We start from the raw sequence: 14,986 nt of genomic DNA on the forward strand, positions 1-14,986 counted from the left end.
TGATTTTAAAGGTGCCAAAGAGGCATTTATTTAGGTTTTCGGTGGATAAAATCATCTGTATTTATTGCAGTAAGACTACAAAAGACAAAAAAAGACCAGTATTGATTGAGGGTAATTTTGTCTTTCGACGTAGGGGCAGGTTCGTACTTTTGTCCTTGTAAGTTGTAAGAAGACCTTTAGCAGTCCTGGCCTTTTTGTGTTCGTCGTCGCTGACGGATATGAAAACAATTATCTGTCTGATATATGCGTTCATCTTCGAACGCAAGACCATAGAGGGACTCGCAAATTTGGCCAACGAGAGAGGGGGGATTGAGATTTAGGTAAAGAACAGCAGGAAGAGAACCACCGAGAAAAACAAAAGAAGGCAGGTGCAATTTTCCATTTTTATCTTCCTCTTCTCTTCCTCGGGTTCATGGCGTCTCTTCGTTTCCTCCTCTGCATTTGCGCCGTTTCTACGCTTAGATCTGTCTATTCGGATGCCTCCCTCTGCCCTCCGTACTCTAGGATTTTCCTCAAGGCCCTTGATTCACAATGCCCTCTGGAAGTTCCTCCTCCTACATCTATTGAGGTATTTTACTTTTCACTTTCTCTTATTTTCCTTCTAAATGGATCGTAAGGATGGTTCATTTTTTTTATTGATGTCTGATTTCCTCTTAGATTGGTGGTAGTGGATTGTTAAGGGTGTCGACTGGCTACTTTTTTGTTTATAGTCAGACTGGGGGGATTGTTTATCTACCTTGAGTTTCTCGTTTTTCGTTTATTTTTTGGATTTTTGATGCAGCTGATGGATACAGCTGCTTTGTATCTGTAGGATCTTGCCGGCGTCTGTTGGGCTCCTCTTATCTTTATTTTGATTTTCTGTTTATGCCAGAGACTCGTTTTTTATGGGGTAAAATTTAATCTTCGGGCAAAACAATTTATTTGCAAAATTGTTTTTCGTTCATGCTATGTGGGCCACGTGTGATTTAAAACGTTCACTCTGTTGAATTAAAGACTGGAAATTCCCTTACTGGTGGCGTCTGAGACCTTTTTGCTGCTACTGACTTGACGTTGTGATATCTTGAATTATTTTCAGCCTTCTGTCTCTAGAAACCATTATTTCAAAGATGCTCCTTTTCTTTTACGAGGGCCCAGAAAATTTTCTGTTTTGAACTGTTATGTTTATCTCACCAGGGACAGATCTTTATTCTCATTATCAATATTCATTTATGCTAAATACGCCTTTATTAGTATATTATTCTGATGCTTACAAAATGGTGGTTTGCTCTCCATCCTTGTTGAGCAACGAGGGATTTCCGATAAGTCATGCATTACTTTGGTCAATGTTAGCGAGGAACCAAATATATTTACAAGGAACCAAACTCTATTTATGCATAATCCTATTATATAAGAATTTGGTAAATATATGAGCTCGGATGATAGAGTTTACATGAATGTTTCAAATGGTTGGAAAAATAAAGGCATAACCGACTGGGCTTCTACACAACTCACACGAGTTTATGTTCGTTGTAGAAAAAATGAACTGATCTTTCCCAAAATTCAAACAACTTGGTCTGTGAAATTTGGACGTGTAGCTGTATAAGGGAGGCTAGAATAGAACTGGTATAAAAGATAGTGTTCATACTCATTTGGTAACATGACTCTATCCTGTTATATAAAGGTCAGGCTAGAAAAGCTAGGTGTCACCGAATTAAACCTGTGAGAGTTCTTTAGGGGGTAAAAAAGTGGTGGTTGGCATTTTTAGTTTAGGAGGGCACAGACAAGTGAGCTTGGATTTTTCAGCTATTGAAAAATTTTCTTCACTGAGCTTTCATGCTATTGTCAAAAGATTTCCAGATCTAGCTGCAAAAGAGCCAGGGATTTGTGTAGTTTAGCTGAATGTGAAAGGAAAGCTTCATGGGTGAGAGGGTTAATCTTTTGAAGGTTCTGGGTGGTTCATTGGTAGAAGATCAACAGTTGTTATGAACTCCATGCTAATATAATTTTTACAATATTATTTCCTGCTCTTTCCAAACAAAATTTGTGTTTGTGCTGATCGAATAAATGTAGGTCTAAAATGGGACACGATTTATCATCATAAGTTTACTGTTAGGTTATAGTTGGAGCACCTCTAGCAGCCTGTATGTGTGAATTTAAAATACAACTTGAAAGAAAAATAGATCGCAAAATGGAAAAGAATATATTTATGCTTTTATAACTGCATGGTATAGGTCTAAGACGCTGGTTTGTTAGGTGGTATACCATGTCTAAATTAATAGTGTTGACCGTAGGTTGACTCCCACATTGCTTTTGAGGATAACAAAACTTAATTAAACTAACAACTTGAAAATCCAAGTATTTCAGATACTTCACCTTCAAGAGTAAAAACATCTCAAGGTCTAAAGCGTCAAAGCCAAATTCAAGACCTCAACCACAATTGAAGAACATCTCTTGATGAAGCACCCACAAGGAAGTAGACAACGAGAAGACTAGAGTTCAAGTGTAATAGACAATTGTCTAAATTCAATCACTTTTGTAAGAGAGCATTCTAAACTCCCTTTCCTTAAGTACATTTGTGAAATTGGAACTTTAGGATATAACTTGCAGTTAGACATGTTTAGGATCATCATAAACATCATTTAGAACATGCTAGAACACTTAGAGAAAAAATTCTCATGCTTTAAAAAGTCTACACTTTAAACTGGCATTGGAATGATCGATCAACCACTGGTATTGATCGATCATCCAGAACTGTGCAGTCCAAAAAATATAAAGCATAATCGATCAACCATAGTCGATTGATCGATCATCCAAGACTTGGCCATTTCATGATGTAACGCATGATCGATCATCTTTGCTTAGGCAAACTATTTTTTCATTGAATGATCGATCATCCCACCCGATTGATCGATCAGTTAGAATCTTGCTAGTAAGGGACTTCAAGCATGATCAATCATAGGAAATTACACTGATTGTTCATACTTGTATTACATAGCAAGAGGGAATCTCGATCAACCACTGGCAATGATTGTTGGACCCACAATAACATATTGATTGATTAGTCCATCGATCAATAGTCACTGTCTGACAAAAAAGTAGCCGTTATGATCGATTGGTCGATCAATCACTTTACCGTGATTGATCAATCAAAGTACTGATTTTTGAAAACGTGTAAATAACAACTAGTTTGAGTTAGGGAAACTCTAAATACCCCACCAAACCGTGAGTAAATAACTAAATGAGCATTAATTGGCATATCTTCAAGTTGCTACTCTTTATCTTGTAAGTGCTTTAGAGAGAAAGAGAGAACCACACACTTTGAAATCCTTATTCTCTTTCAATCATCCTTGCATTCATAATAGTCCAAGCTCCTTGATCATTTCACAACGTGCTACAAAGGAGGAGGCAACTTGAATCTTTCAAGGAGAAGCATCTCTTCAAGTAAGGGTGTAACTTTTTCCTAAACCCTAAACCCTAAACCCTAAACTTTTTCCCTTTCTTTTTATGTAATTATGAGAGGTTCATCTAGAACTTGTTAATCTAGATAGAAAAGCCTCACTAGAGCTAGAATCTAACAACAATCTCTTGGGGAGATTCGCATTCTACATATCGTGTATTAAGCTACACGTGGCCAAAGAGAGCCGAAATCTCTTTTGTATTTTTTAGCTATTAGAGCAAATAATGGAATTTTCCTGAGTAAGGGTTTTTGGGCCGTGACTATCTCTATGGGAACATCGATAACCAAAAATCTATTTGTTCTTGTGGTGTGTGTATGTTGTTCTTTACTTTGAATTGCTTTTATGCATGAATTTTTAATCGCATGCACGACTCGTTTTTAACTTGAATATCTCAATTCACCCCCTATCGAGAAGCCACCTGGGCCAAGAAATAGGACATTGGCTAAATGAGTTGTGAAGGTATTGCCACATTTGCATTAAATGTTGTGCCTCTTCATGATATAAGACCCCTACATCCTGGGCATGCCTCAATAATAATGGGATCCTTATTTTTATGTCAATATAGTGTTATTTAAAGTGTCATTTAAAAAAAAAAAAAGTGATTCAAGATGGTTAACTTTTGGAATCCAATGGATTCTTTGGTAACTTTCTTCTAAAGCGAAAGAGGTAGCACCTTAATCTTGGGAATGTACTTAGGTATTGGATTTGAGGAAGTGGTTATACTTCAAGAAAGCTCATGTTATTAAATTTGCAAAAATTCCAAGCTCCTTGAAGCCTAACAAAAGGGAGATGCAAGAGGTGAAAGTGTCCTCTCTCTAAATATCATTTACCTTCATATGGCAAAGAGAGAAGAAAAATAGGAGTCCTTTCTAGTGGTTCCTTGGTGATTGTCACTTGGTTGTGGTTTGAGAATACATCCTCTGCAGTGTATTAGTTCACTTTTAAGTTGTCTGGTATTCTACTGTGAATTACCAATAATTCACTCCATTTTAATGGATGTAGTGTTGCCCAGGAGTTCTCAATTTTCTTGAAGCTATGTCCTTTAGTCCTTGCAGTTGATTTATTTTATATAGTGGCACATGTTTTGAGTAGTTTTCATGGTTTTCCTCTCCAAATGGGAGGGGTTTTGGTTTTCCATGTAAGAATTGGTTGTGGTATACTTGTTTCTTTTTTGAAGTAACTTAAGTTCCATGTTATTGTTCAGTTTGTGTACACTTTGACACAATTAGTGTAATCCGACCAATACTATGAAAATTGGTCGTGCTTTGCTTGTTTTATTTTGTGAACGAAGTGGAGGAGTGAGATCTAGAGTGCAGGGATTTCTAGAGTGAGGTCTTGAGTTCAAGTCTCACCAGGGTGTTGGTTGTTGTGTGTAATCAACATTTTTTCTTTAAAAGAGCAGAAAGGGAAGGAGAAGCAGAAAACAGATGAAGGCCAGGTTTACATAAAGGCAGATATGGGACAAAACATGAGGTGGAGGAATAGATTCTCCTAGTAGCTGGAAATTCCCATCTTTTTGCAAGACTATCAACTGGTTTGCCTCTGTTTGGAAGTGGCCTCAAGTCACTGGGAGATGAGCAGAAATATTTGTGATCTTGTCCAAGAATATATGGATACACCATAGGGTAGGTCATGGTTCAACTACTGAAGTGGAGTTGGCCCAGTATTAGTCATCAAGGGACTCTAGATGGCTTAGTACCTTGAAGGAGAGTTCTGAACTTGCCTTTATTGTGTCTTTAGGGGCAAAAAATTCCATTTTGGCTCTGCCATCAATCACTAGGCCACATCCAGCACACTTCACCTCATCACTAGAGCTACCGGTACAAGTTAAGATTCAGTAGCTTATGGCATAGGGAGAGTCACAGTCTTCCAGGTGGTCCCTAATTATTGAGCTCTCTATCTGTTGCAGGTTGAGGAATTTGTTTGAGATGTAATTTTCTTGATTAATTCACCCATGGAGCAGCCCCTGCTGATGCTGTCTACTGTACTCGTTTGGTCACTAAGTAGTGGCTACAACTGGCAAATGCCCAAGTACTTTCCAGTTTTGATGTCAGGCAATTTGGGAATTGTTGAAGAAGGTGAAAAAGGCTTGTCAACCAACATTGATATAGCTGAGAGTTTCTTAAAATCGCTCACCCGATATCAAATATGAATGACAATAAGTGAAAGAATGATCACAGTCTGAAGAGCTGTTTGATAGACATTATGCTGCTAAGCAAGATACTGACATCTAGTAATTAGCTGGTCCTATGTTAGGAATGTCCTGTCTGAGCTCACCATATAAATTGAATGACATTTTGGTGGTGGTTGGGGAGTGGATGGTCGTTTGAATTTTCCATTGCTGAGCTTGTGGGTGACGGAGGTGTCATTATGAATGGGTCTCATAGAAACATGATAGAGAACTCAGAAACTTTTCTCCACCAAACAAAATGATCCTCCCCCTACCAATGTAGTGACTGCCCAAAAATTGAAAGGAGATTGCTAGATTCTACCACATCATCATTAGTAAGTCCTTGATGGAGGATCAAGTCCCATCTGTCCTGACCACTGTTGATTCTGGAAGAAGGATACAAAGCAATGCAACAGTTTATGTTGATGCTAATTATAGTGGGGAAAACCTTGACTACAGGGATATTGAATCGAATTGTTGATCCAGAATCTGTTAGAATGACTGCCAACTGCATGAATTCTTATGTGTTGGCAGACTTTGTGCTTAAGCGTCTAGATGGCTTTGTAGATTCTAGAGGCATATTACAAGTTAGATTAGAGGACAGCCATGTGTATTCCTGCTATCCGTGACTTTTTGCAGTTGTTGTTCTCTACTTTGTGAAATTTTTATGTGAAGTCTGTGCTAAATCTCCTAAGATGCTAAAGTTTTGGTTAAGGAGTTCAATAAATATGATTCTCAATCATACCTTGAGGTCTGGAAGGCAAACTTTTTGTAGTTTACAAGTTTTTATGCGAGACTTTCTCTGGCATCATTTCAGAGAAATCTTTTATTTAGAATTACTCTGTATGGCTTCAAAAGGTCTTCACTGATGTGCTCTAGGAGCTCACTAGGTGAATCCACTAGTGTGTTATCAAAGAAATAGTTACATAGAATGTAGAACTAGAAAGATGGGGACTATCTGCTGAAATTGGTTCTGATGGATATAAGGACATTGAAACCCCATAATAAAGCTTAGCACAGGCATTTTGACTCTTATTTATGGTTAAAAATTCTTGGTAACTTTTAATTTTTAAGAAGATGAATGTGGTTTAATAGGGTGACTCTTTGATGTTTGGCCAATATGAACCTTCTTGACATGGAGATCAATACAGGCTGACCTACCTGCCCACTAAAAATAAAATAATTTATCAAAAATATTAATAAACCTTATAATTGCATAAGATACTGTAAGCATCTATTTTGGCTCAATCCCCTATGTTTGAATTTCATTTTCAAATCTTTAACATTTGACCTCCTTTCATGAAATTTCATAATCCAGTTTTTGTTTCTTGTTGGACATGGAATTGGGTGGGATTTGGGTCAGATTTTTTTCTGGACTTTTTTTTATTGGTCAGATATGGATTTGGACCTTTTTAAGACAATATAATGAAAATTCAGGCTCTTCTACAATGGGTTTAGACTGGATTCAGATTAAATTCGGATTTAACTTTTTATTTAGACTGTTGGACAAGGATAAAGGGGGATTATCATTGTAATGTTTGAGTATAACAGGGAAGAAACTCCTTGTAGGAGTCCTAATTTGTTTCTCTATCGAAGTTTTAAACTAGGAAGCTTGTACTATGTAACTGTAAAGTGTGAGAGGTTGAACAGATTATTATTAACCCTCCTTTCTCTCTCCTCTTTTTCTTAAGGAGAGGTTGAACTAGGAAGCTGATCACATGTTAGATGTGGCTATTGTGGGTGTTATTTAGTAGTCCATCTTGCATGGTCCAAAAAAGTAGTATGTCTGGGAGAGACCTCTTTGTCATCCTGTGAGATCAAACTATTGTGTTTTGTCTTGGAACTCATGTATTTGATGGTTTTTGATTTAGAACCGCTTCTACTTTCCTGTATGAACCTTTTTGTTACCTTGCTTGACTCTAAGGAGTACAATTCCTTTTTGTTGTGGAGTTTTAGTTAATCTTTTGTTTTGTGTTCTATGGGTCAGTTTCCTTGTTATGGCATCTATGAGGTTTTTTTTTTTTTTTTTTGTTTGGTTGATAGACTATGAATGAGATAAAATTATTTCTATCTTGCCTAATCTAAGTTTTTTTTATTTAGTGATTGTTCTTTTTTTTTTTTTTGTTTGAAAGCATATATTATGTGTTTGTTGGTTCCAAAGTCTACCTTGTATTACCCATCATTTTCTTCCACCTTTTTTTCTGTATCTTGTCATGCCCTCTAGTATGGGTTGCAAGAGGCCCTGTATTTGTTATTTTTTTCTAGCCTATTGATTTTTTCCATCTTCTATAGGCTTTGTCCAATGGGACTTCTTAAGATGGTGTTGTTCTTCAGGGGTACAGGTAAAAGAGGCCTCCTGTTAAGATTCATTATTTTTTTAGTTTAAGTTGGGATCCATGTTATGTCCTCCCCGGTTCAGACAATATAAGTGGGTTTGTGTTGTTGAAGATTGGTCCAAAAATTTATTTGGCTGCAAAAGTAGAGGCAGTCGTACAAAGACAAAAATCTTTTTGGAAGAATTCTTTGTGAAACAAGGTGCAAAAAGACATATACACAACATGCTTCGGCAGCGTCAACATGAAGGAATAGTTGCTAAAGCTTCAGTATCAATTGTGATTTGTCTATGAGAAGCTGACATCCAAAAGTTGCAAGTTAGACACCTATGACCTAGGTGCACCAGCTTGGGGAGTGTCAGTGTATATTGCATACAATAAAAGGGGAATCTCGTTCTAGTGTTTGAGTATAGCTGGGAAGAAGTCTCTTTCTAGGAGTCTTAATTTGATTCTCTATTAGAGTTCTATTGAAATTAGAAAATTCGTAATGTGCATTCCAAAATGAAGAATGAGGATTCGAACAACTATTTTCAGTCATCCTTTCTCTTGTATTTTTCTCAGGTTCCAGAATGGTAAAAAAAAAAAAAAGAAATAACATAAAATATATAGTCATTGGTAGCATTAGCTGTAGGAAATCTTGAAAAACTATACTTCATAGGCCTGAATTGGGTCGGATCTGGGCCAGACTATCCTGTTCAAAGTTATTTTTAATTGTAGTATTTGGTTTCAGGAATTGGACTCTTTTCGGAGAATATAGAGCTTGTTCAACACCATTGTTTCATGGATCTGGGCTTATTGCCAGGCCTAATAGGTTTACAGTAGTAAACATGATCCATTACCATTTGGATTATGTATCTGCCCTTAAAGGGTATTTAGCCATTTACACAAACACAACTGTTTTCTGTGAGGTCTCAATCCAATAGATGTTCTTGGAAGGGGTTTGTGTAGGTTCTATGGTTTTAACTGAAATAGTAAATTGACAATTTTTTGGGTGTTTGAAGAAGATAATTTTATGGGTTCTTGATGATTTTGTTTGCTTACCGCTAATTCTATTCTATGCATATACTGCTGTTATTTTTTAGAAGCTTGCATGGTAACACGGAACTTGTCTTTATATTGTCAAGGTGGTAGCAATTGTGAATTCTATTGCAGATTCTCTTATGAAGGAGGGGGCTAATTGTCAACATGTTGTAGGGTCTAGTGTGCTACATTAGCTTGGTCTCTTTCTGTTGGATGGCTGTTTGCATCATTCTCCTTGTAGATCTTTGCTGTCATTAGTTAAATTGCCATTAAAAAGAAAACTCCTGGCATTTTAAGATCCCGGGTGTCACGCGGTCAGATTTGGGCTAAGTCCGTCTAGCCTAGCGGAATATCTACCCCGTGCGGCCTAGCTCTTCCGAAGAACTAGTCAGCCTCCTTGAGCCTCGGATCTTCCCACCGATACTTCACACAAGAAGTTGCAAGCCAAAAGGGACAACGAAAAGACCAAGATATAGAAGAGAAAAGCCAACTTTGTATTGAGAATACAAGATTAAAAAGGGTGGCCAAACACTCTTGAAGGCCAAGGCTAAAAACTCTCTATACACTCAAAGAGCAAAGAATGCTAAGAATCCGAAATTCCTCTCCTTACAATGGTAGAGGCCCCTCCTATTTATAGCCTCCTCCCCTGGGCATTAAAAGGCTCAGAATCCGTCCTGGCCCTTTGAAATTTTTAAAAACGCCCAGAAATTCGCCAGATCCCGAAAATTCGGTTTCTGGCGTCAAGGGTGCCCTGGTCAGGCGGGCACCTGGCGACCTGGTCCCTTAGGAAACCCCATTTCGCCCCGCCTGGAAGCCTGGTCGTGCGCGGGCAACCCCATTTCGCCCCTCCTGGAGTCCTGGACGTGCGCCAGCAACCCCATTTCGCCCCGCCAGGAATCCTGGTCGCGCCCAACCCCATTTTGCCCCACCGGAAGTGTCTGCTGGCGTGCTGCCTTGTGTCTGGGCTGGCTGCTGGGGTTGTTGCGTACCTTGCTGCTTGCCCATCCGTTTGGCAAGCGTAAGTACGTCTTCTTCCGTTGCAGCTGGTTCCGGGCCGGCCATATGCGTGCGCCCCTCTGGGCCGTGCCTTTGCACTTGGCCTTGGCCGCCGCTGCTATTGCTATGCACTGGACTTGCATAGTCTTCGGCCTTGGTGTCTGGCTACACCATGGCTTCTTCCCCCGTCTCACTGGGGCTCAAATGGAACTGCTAGCTAATTCTTATTGTGGGGTTCTGGATCTTCTAAAATTGCACTTTTTCCTTGTTTAGGCTTTTTTTAATCTGGTTGAGGAGCTACAGAAACTTGTGATTTATTCACTACTTTGAGAATAGCTCTTTGAACAAACCATACTGGGATAGCTTAGGTCAAGTAAGAGCTCATTTTCGGAACTAGGCCTAATTGTGGGTTCATTATTCTTGAACCTAGCTTGGAGTAGGATTGGACTTTGGTTGATTGGCTTTGCATGAGCTCACTTCACTGTGTTCACGTTAGTTTTGTTTACTTTGGTAATATCTGTGTAAATTTTATTTAATTATGCTTCTTGCTGTATTTTATTAAAAAAATATAATGACATTCGTTTTTTGCATTTTAACATCTATCTACTTATTAGTATTGTAAAATATTGAAATAAAGCCACTTTTTACAGAAATGAGGGAAAGAAAGTTAAAAGAGAAATTGTTTGCAATCCATGGTTCTACATTGGTAAGTCATAAAACTGCTGATGTCATAATTACCTGTGTCTTAAATTCGTATTTAACTTACAACAATCCGAAGCCATGGTGTGCTTAGATTTTGAGTTTATGTTATTTTAAACTCATGGATTCACTGAACTCAGGTGAGCTGAGATCCTACTTTTTTAATCTCTCTAACGGTACACTACTCATTTCAATTATTAAGCATGCTCATTGTGGCTTCTTAAACCTGATTCAGTCCAAGTAAAAGTTTAAACAACTGTGCTTGAATTTTGTTCAAGCTCAACTTAGCTAGGTTGAAGAGTACTGGAGATCACAATACTTGTTAGCTTAGTAAGCTTGCGTATGACTTTATCATGAATGCTTGTCGAAAAGTTTTTAAAGCAGCAGATCAGATGAGTAGTGAAGTGGCAAATGAATTAGTGAAATTCTCTTGGTTAATCTGATATACCTTAAAAAAGAAGGAAAGTGATTGAGATATTCTTGTTGTGTTTTATTGCTGCCTATTGTGGGAATAGGAAATTTAGTGATCTTCTACTAGAGGAGAAAATTTTAGTTTGTTATATCTGTTCTTTGGTGTTGCATTGCTGGTGTGTTCCTTCAATATACTTGTGGTATTTGTGTGTTCTCGTGGTGGCTTTATATAGAAAGAGGTTGTTGGAAATTCTAGAAGAGAATATGATGTGAAATTTAATTGTTTAATAGGTGGATGGAGAGCTTCTTGACTGGGTTCTAACCTCCAAACAGAGGAATGGCTACACTTCGGTGCTCTTTTATGCTTCCTGGTGCCCTTTCTCAATTCATGCTCGGTCAACTTATGATGTTTTCAGTGCTATGTTTCCTCAGATCACCCACTTGGCTGTTGAAGAATCCAAAGTCATGCCAGTGTAAGAATTCTTTTACTATTACTAACCCTTTCCTTTTTAATGTGCCACACCACTCACTATTGCCTCTTTTCAATTTTTTTAGAATATTTTCAAAATATGGAATTCACAGTTTGCCATCAATATTGATGGTGAATCAGACTTCAAGGATACGTTACAATGGTTCAAAAGATCTTGATGCCTTAATACTGTTCTATCAGAAGACAACTGGTATTTTCAACCGACTAGGATTTTCATTTTTTGTTGCATCAAATATCAAAATATCTACTGAGTCAATCCTTAATCACAGGATTTGAGCCAGTTGAACAGCTGGTCAACGAGGAAATCAACCCTGGCTCTGAGAAACCTTTTCGGTTATTGGATGGTTCTTCAAAAGATATGTTAAGGAGAGAACCCTACTTAATCTTTTCTGTAGTTTTCCTCTGCTTGAAGGGATTCCTTCTCTTTTTCCCCCTGATGTTATCTCTCCTTAAGGCTATCTGGATCTTATGCATTTGGCATCTAAATTTTGGGATCCTCAGAGGGACTAGTCAGCTCTTGGAACGGGTACTACATGTTGTCAATGTAAAGAGGGCTTGGAGCAAACTGAGACTCTGCAAGACGAGGAACTTTCAAAATGGTGCAAAGAATGCCCGAGTTTGGGCTTCCTCTTTGGCCTCTGTATCACTAGGCGATCCATCATCTTCAAGATCAGGCCAATTGGAATCATAAGGACTAACTTGTCTTAAAAGAACTGCATTACTGAAATACAAAGAAGAGAGTGGTTATTGGAATGTGGTGAGCTGTAATTTTCTACGATTAGGTAGTGTTTCAATCCCTTTTTTCTATAGCCCCCTCGTGGGTCATGTAGTGGTGAATGAGGAGAAAAAAATGCAACATTAAGCGTTTGTTTGGAACCCCATAGAAAAAAAAGAAAATAAGAATTTGATCATTATTATTTTCAAAAAATAGTTAGTGAAGAGGAGAATTTGATCATTATTTTATTTTTACTAATTATTTTTTATAATAATAATAATCAAATTCTTATTTTTTTCTTTTATTTTCTAGGGTTCCAAACCGATATAGCAAACTAAAGAAGATCACTAAATTTTCTTCCCTAGTAGAAGATCACTAAATGTCCAACTCTCTCAAAAAGCAGCAATAAAACACATCAGATTAACCGAGAGCATTTCACTAATTCTTTTGCCACTTCACTACTCATCTGATCTGCAGCTTTAAAAACTTTTTGACAAGCATTAATGATAAAGTCGTACACAAGCGTACTTAGCTAGGTTCAAGAATAATGAACCACAATTATGCCTAATTCCAAAAACGAGCTCTTACTTAACCTAAGCCATCCCAGTATGGTTTGTAAATTTGAGAAGATTTTCTCAGGGCAAGAGGAAAAAGGGTAGCATGTAAATTTGAGAAGCTTTTCTCTGTCTATTATGACTGTTGTTTGTAGATGAAAAAGGGAGGGAGCTACAACTTCCCTTAAAGAAGTAGAGTCCAACCTCTGAAGGCTATTGCTGTACGAAGAGACTCTTTAACATAAGTAGAGTCCAACCTCTGAAGGCTATTGCTGTACGAAGAGACTCTTTAACATTCCAAACTATTCTCTTTAATGCTTCCATGTGATGATGAGGTGAATGTACGAAATATCTGGACGAGTCATAATGACATAAAATAAGGTAACTGGGGTAGACACTTACTGTTCAACATACTGACTCTGTTGGAAAGGTCTATGTCATAATTAATGTGATCAATAATAGTGGTCACACCAAATTGTTTATATATATCACTTAATAAATTTAACCAATTATAACTTATTTTAGATGACCACAATTATTTGAGTTGACGATTCGTAATATACACAAAAATAACAAAAATACAAAACTTAAACACAACATTGAAGTAGAAAATTTTTGTATACATTGAACGAGCATATCATGAAGTGGTTAATTCAGACCAAAATTAGAAGGAAAATTGGCTAAAAAACTAGAATTCTAGGATAAAAGGAAACCCCATTCACGCCACTGCACGAAGAAATAATATGAGAGAAAATAGGAAAAATAATAGATTTTTGACAGAGCTGACCTTTAATACTTCTAATATCAATATTTCCTACAATATAGATCAACATGACAAATAATTTGTTGCTTGAGAAAATAGACTCAAATATCTTTAATTTGATATCTTATTTAAAATAAAAAACTTTATTCTTGAATATTTTATTACCTCTTTAATTTCTTTATTTTGAAGCTTAATGGTTGCCGACTCCAATGCGAATATCTCCTTACATATAGATCAGATTGATATGAAAATTTCTCCTTCTAAAACTAGACTTTAATACATGTCATTCAAGTATAACTTTTATTCATAAAATATACTTCTTTTGAGAGAAAGAATCTGATAGTTTTGGGACTTTGTAATCTGGCTAAACTATGTATTTTTTCTTCTTTGGCCAACATGACCATTGACTCTTCCAATTTTGAGATTTCCCTCTAGATAACTCAAATTGAGAATTGATTTAAAGGTAATAAAATATACTTAAAGATATATCTTTTGACATATAATTCTCCAGATAAAATTTCTTCTTTGATGGCATAAAACTCCTCAAAAGTTGAAGCTTTCTACTGCTATTCAAACCTTTCTTGCAGTATGACCTTTGCTACTTCAAATATCAATTTATCTTTGTAGAAAACTCCGATTGTAAAATTAATATTTTTTTTTTGGAAATTAAACTTGAATATTTTTTCATCAATATATAATTTGTAATATGAAAAGTTCAATATGAAGGTGCGAGCTCCAAGACAAACAATGGGTACTAGGACAAGAAAGAAAGAAAAAAATAGAATACAAACCTAAGCTACTAGAGATGATAGATCCAAAATGGATCACATTATTTTTATGGGTTGATCGAGTCAACTCACAGAACTTGATCTAAGACCATGTTGAATAATTGGAAAAGAGAAATATTTTACTAACTTGTTACACCCGAAGTCAAACACTAAAATATAAGTGTTATGATAATTGAACAACTGAACATAAATAGAAAACTAACATAACTAAAACACCTTTAACTGAGACTCTTTTATGAGACCTCCTCCTCCTATGAGACTCATGTAAAACCCCACCATATTAATTTTAGCTCTGTGAGACTTCTTATTGTGAGAATCATGTAAGACTCTTCCATATTTTCTCTTCAAAGGCAATAGTTTTTCTTTTACTTCTATTTTTATTTTATTTTATTCAAGAGACTAATTGGGCAGTGAATACCAATAGGAAAAAATTGATAACAAAAATTGTGGTATTATTGTGGTGTGTGATTGATTTTTTATTGATTGCATTAGTTTCTTTAATTTTCACACACTTGAATTTAATTGCAAAAACTCAAGTCAACACCCCCATGTTGAAGAGCCCTGGGCCAATTGAATCCATTTAGATTAGTTGAAATTGTCTAGTAGTTGA

At 36.8% G+C, this 14,986-nt stretch overlaps 1 protein-coding gene across 1 annotated transcript; it reads left to right on the forward strand.

Annotated features, from left to right (window-relative positions):
* Window positions 1–217: 217 nt before the first annotated feature.
* On the forward strand, window positions 218–12,309 carry LOC137936988 (5'-adenylylsulfate reductase-like 7). Its single transcript, XM_068781981.1, has 4 exons — window positions 218–568; window positions 11,358–11,539; window positions 11,622–11,746; window positions 11,826–12,309. The coding sequence occupies exons 1-4, from the start codon at window positions 413–415 to the stop codon at window positions 12,245–12,247; spliced, it is 885 nt and encodes a 294-aa protein (XP_068638082.1). The 5' UTR covers window positions 218–412; the 3' UTR covers window positions 12,248–12,309.
* Window positions 12,310–14,986: the final 2,677 nt, after the last annotated feature.

The sequence above is a fragment of the Aristolochia californica genome, unplaced genomic scaffold (genome assembly GCF_029961685.1).
Source record: "Aristolochia californica isolate CCGP_79_NKW_82.1479 unplaced genomic scaffold, dmAriCali1.0.hap1 SCAF_7, whole genome shotgun sequence".
In the NCBI taxonomy this organism is placed as follows: Eukaryota; Viridiplantae; Streptophyta; class Magnoliopsida; order Piperales; family Aristolochiaceae; genus Aristolochia; species Aristolochia californica.

Excerpts from the sequence above, each read along its gene's own strand:
- LOC137936988 (XM_068781981.1), top strand. The coding sequence starts at position 413 with ATGGCGTCTCTTCGTTTCCTCCTCTGCATTTGCGCCGTTTCTACGCTT. Across the intron at positions 569-11,357 it reads CTCCTCCTACATCTATTGAG|GTGGATGGAGAGCTTCTTGA; the intron begins GTATTTTACTTT and ends ATTGTTTAATAG. Across the intron at positions 11,540-11,621 it reads GAATCCAAAGTCATGCCAGT|AATATTTTCAAAATATGGAA; the intron begins GTAAGAATTCTT and ends CAATTTTTTTAG.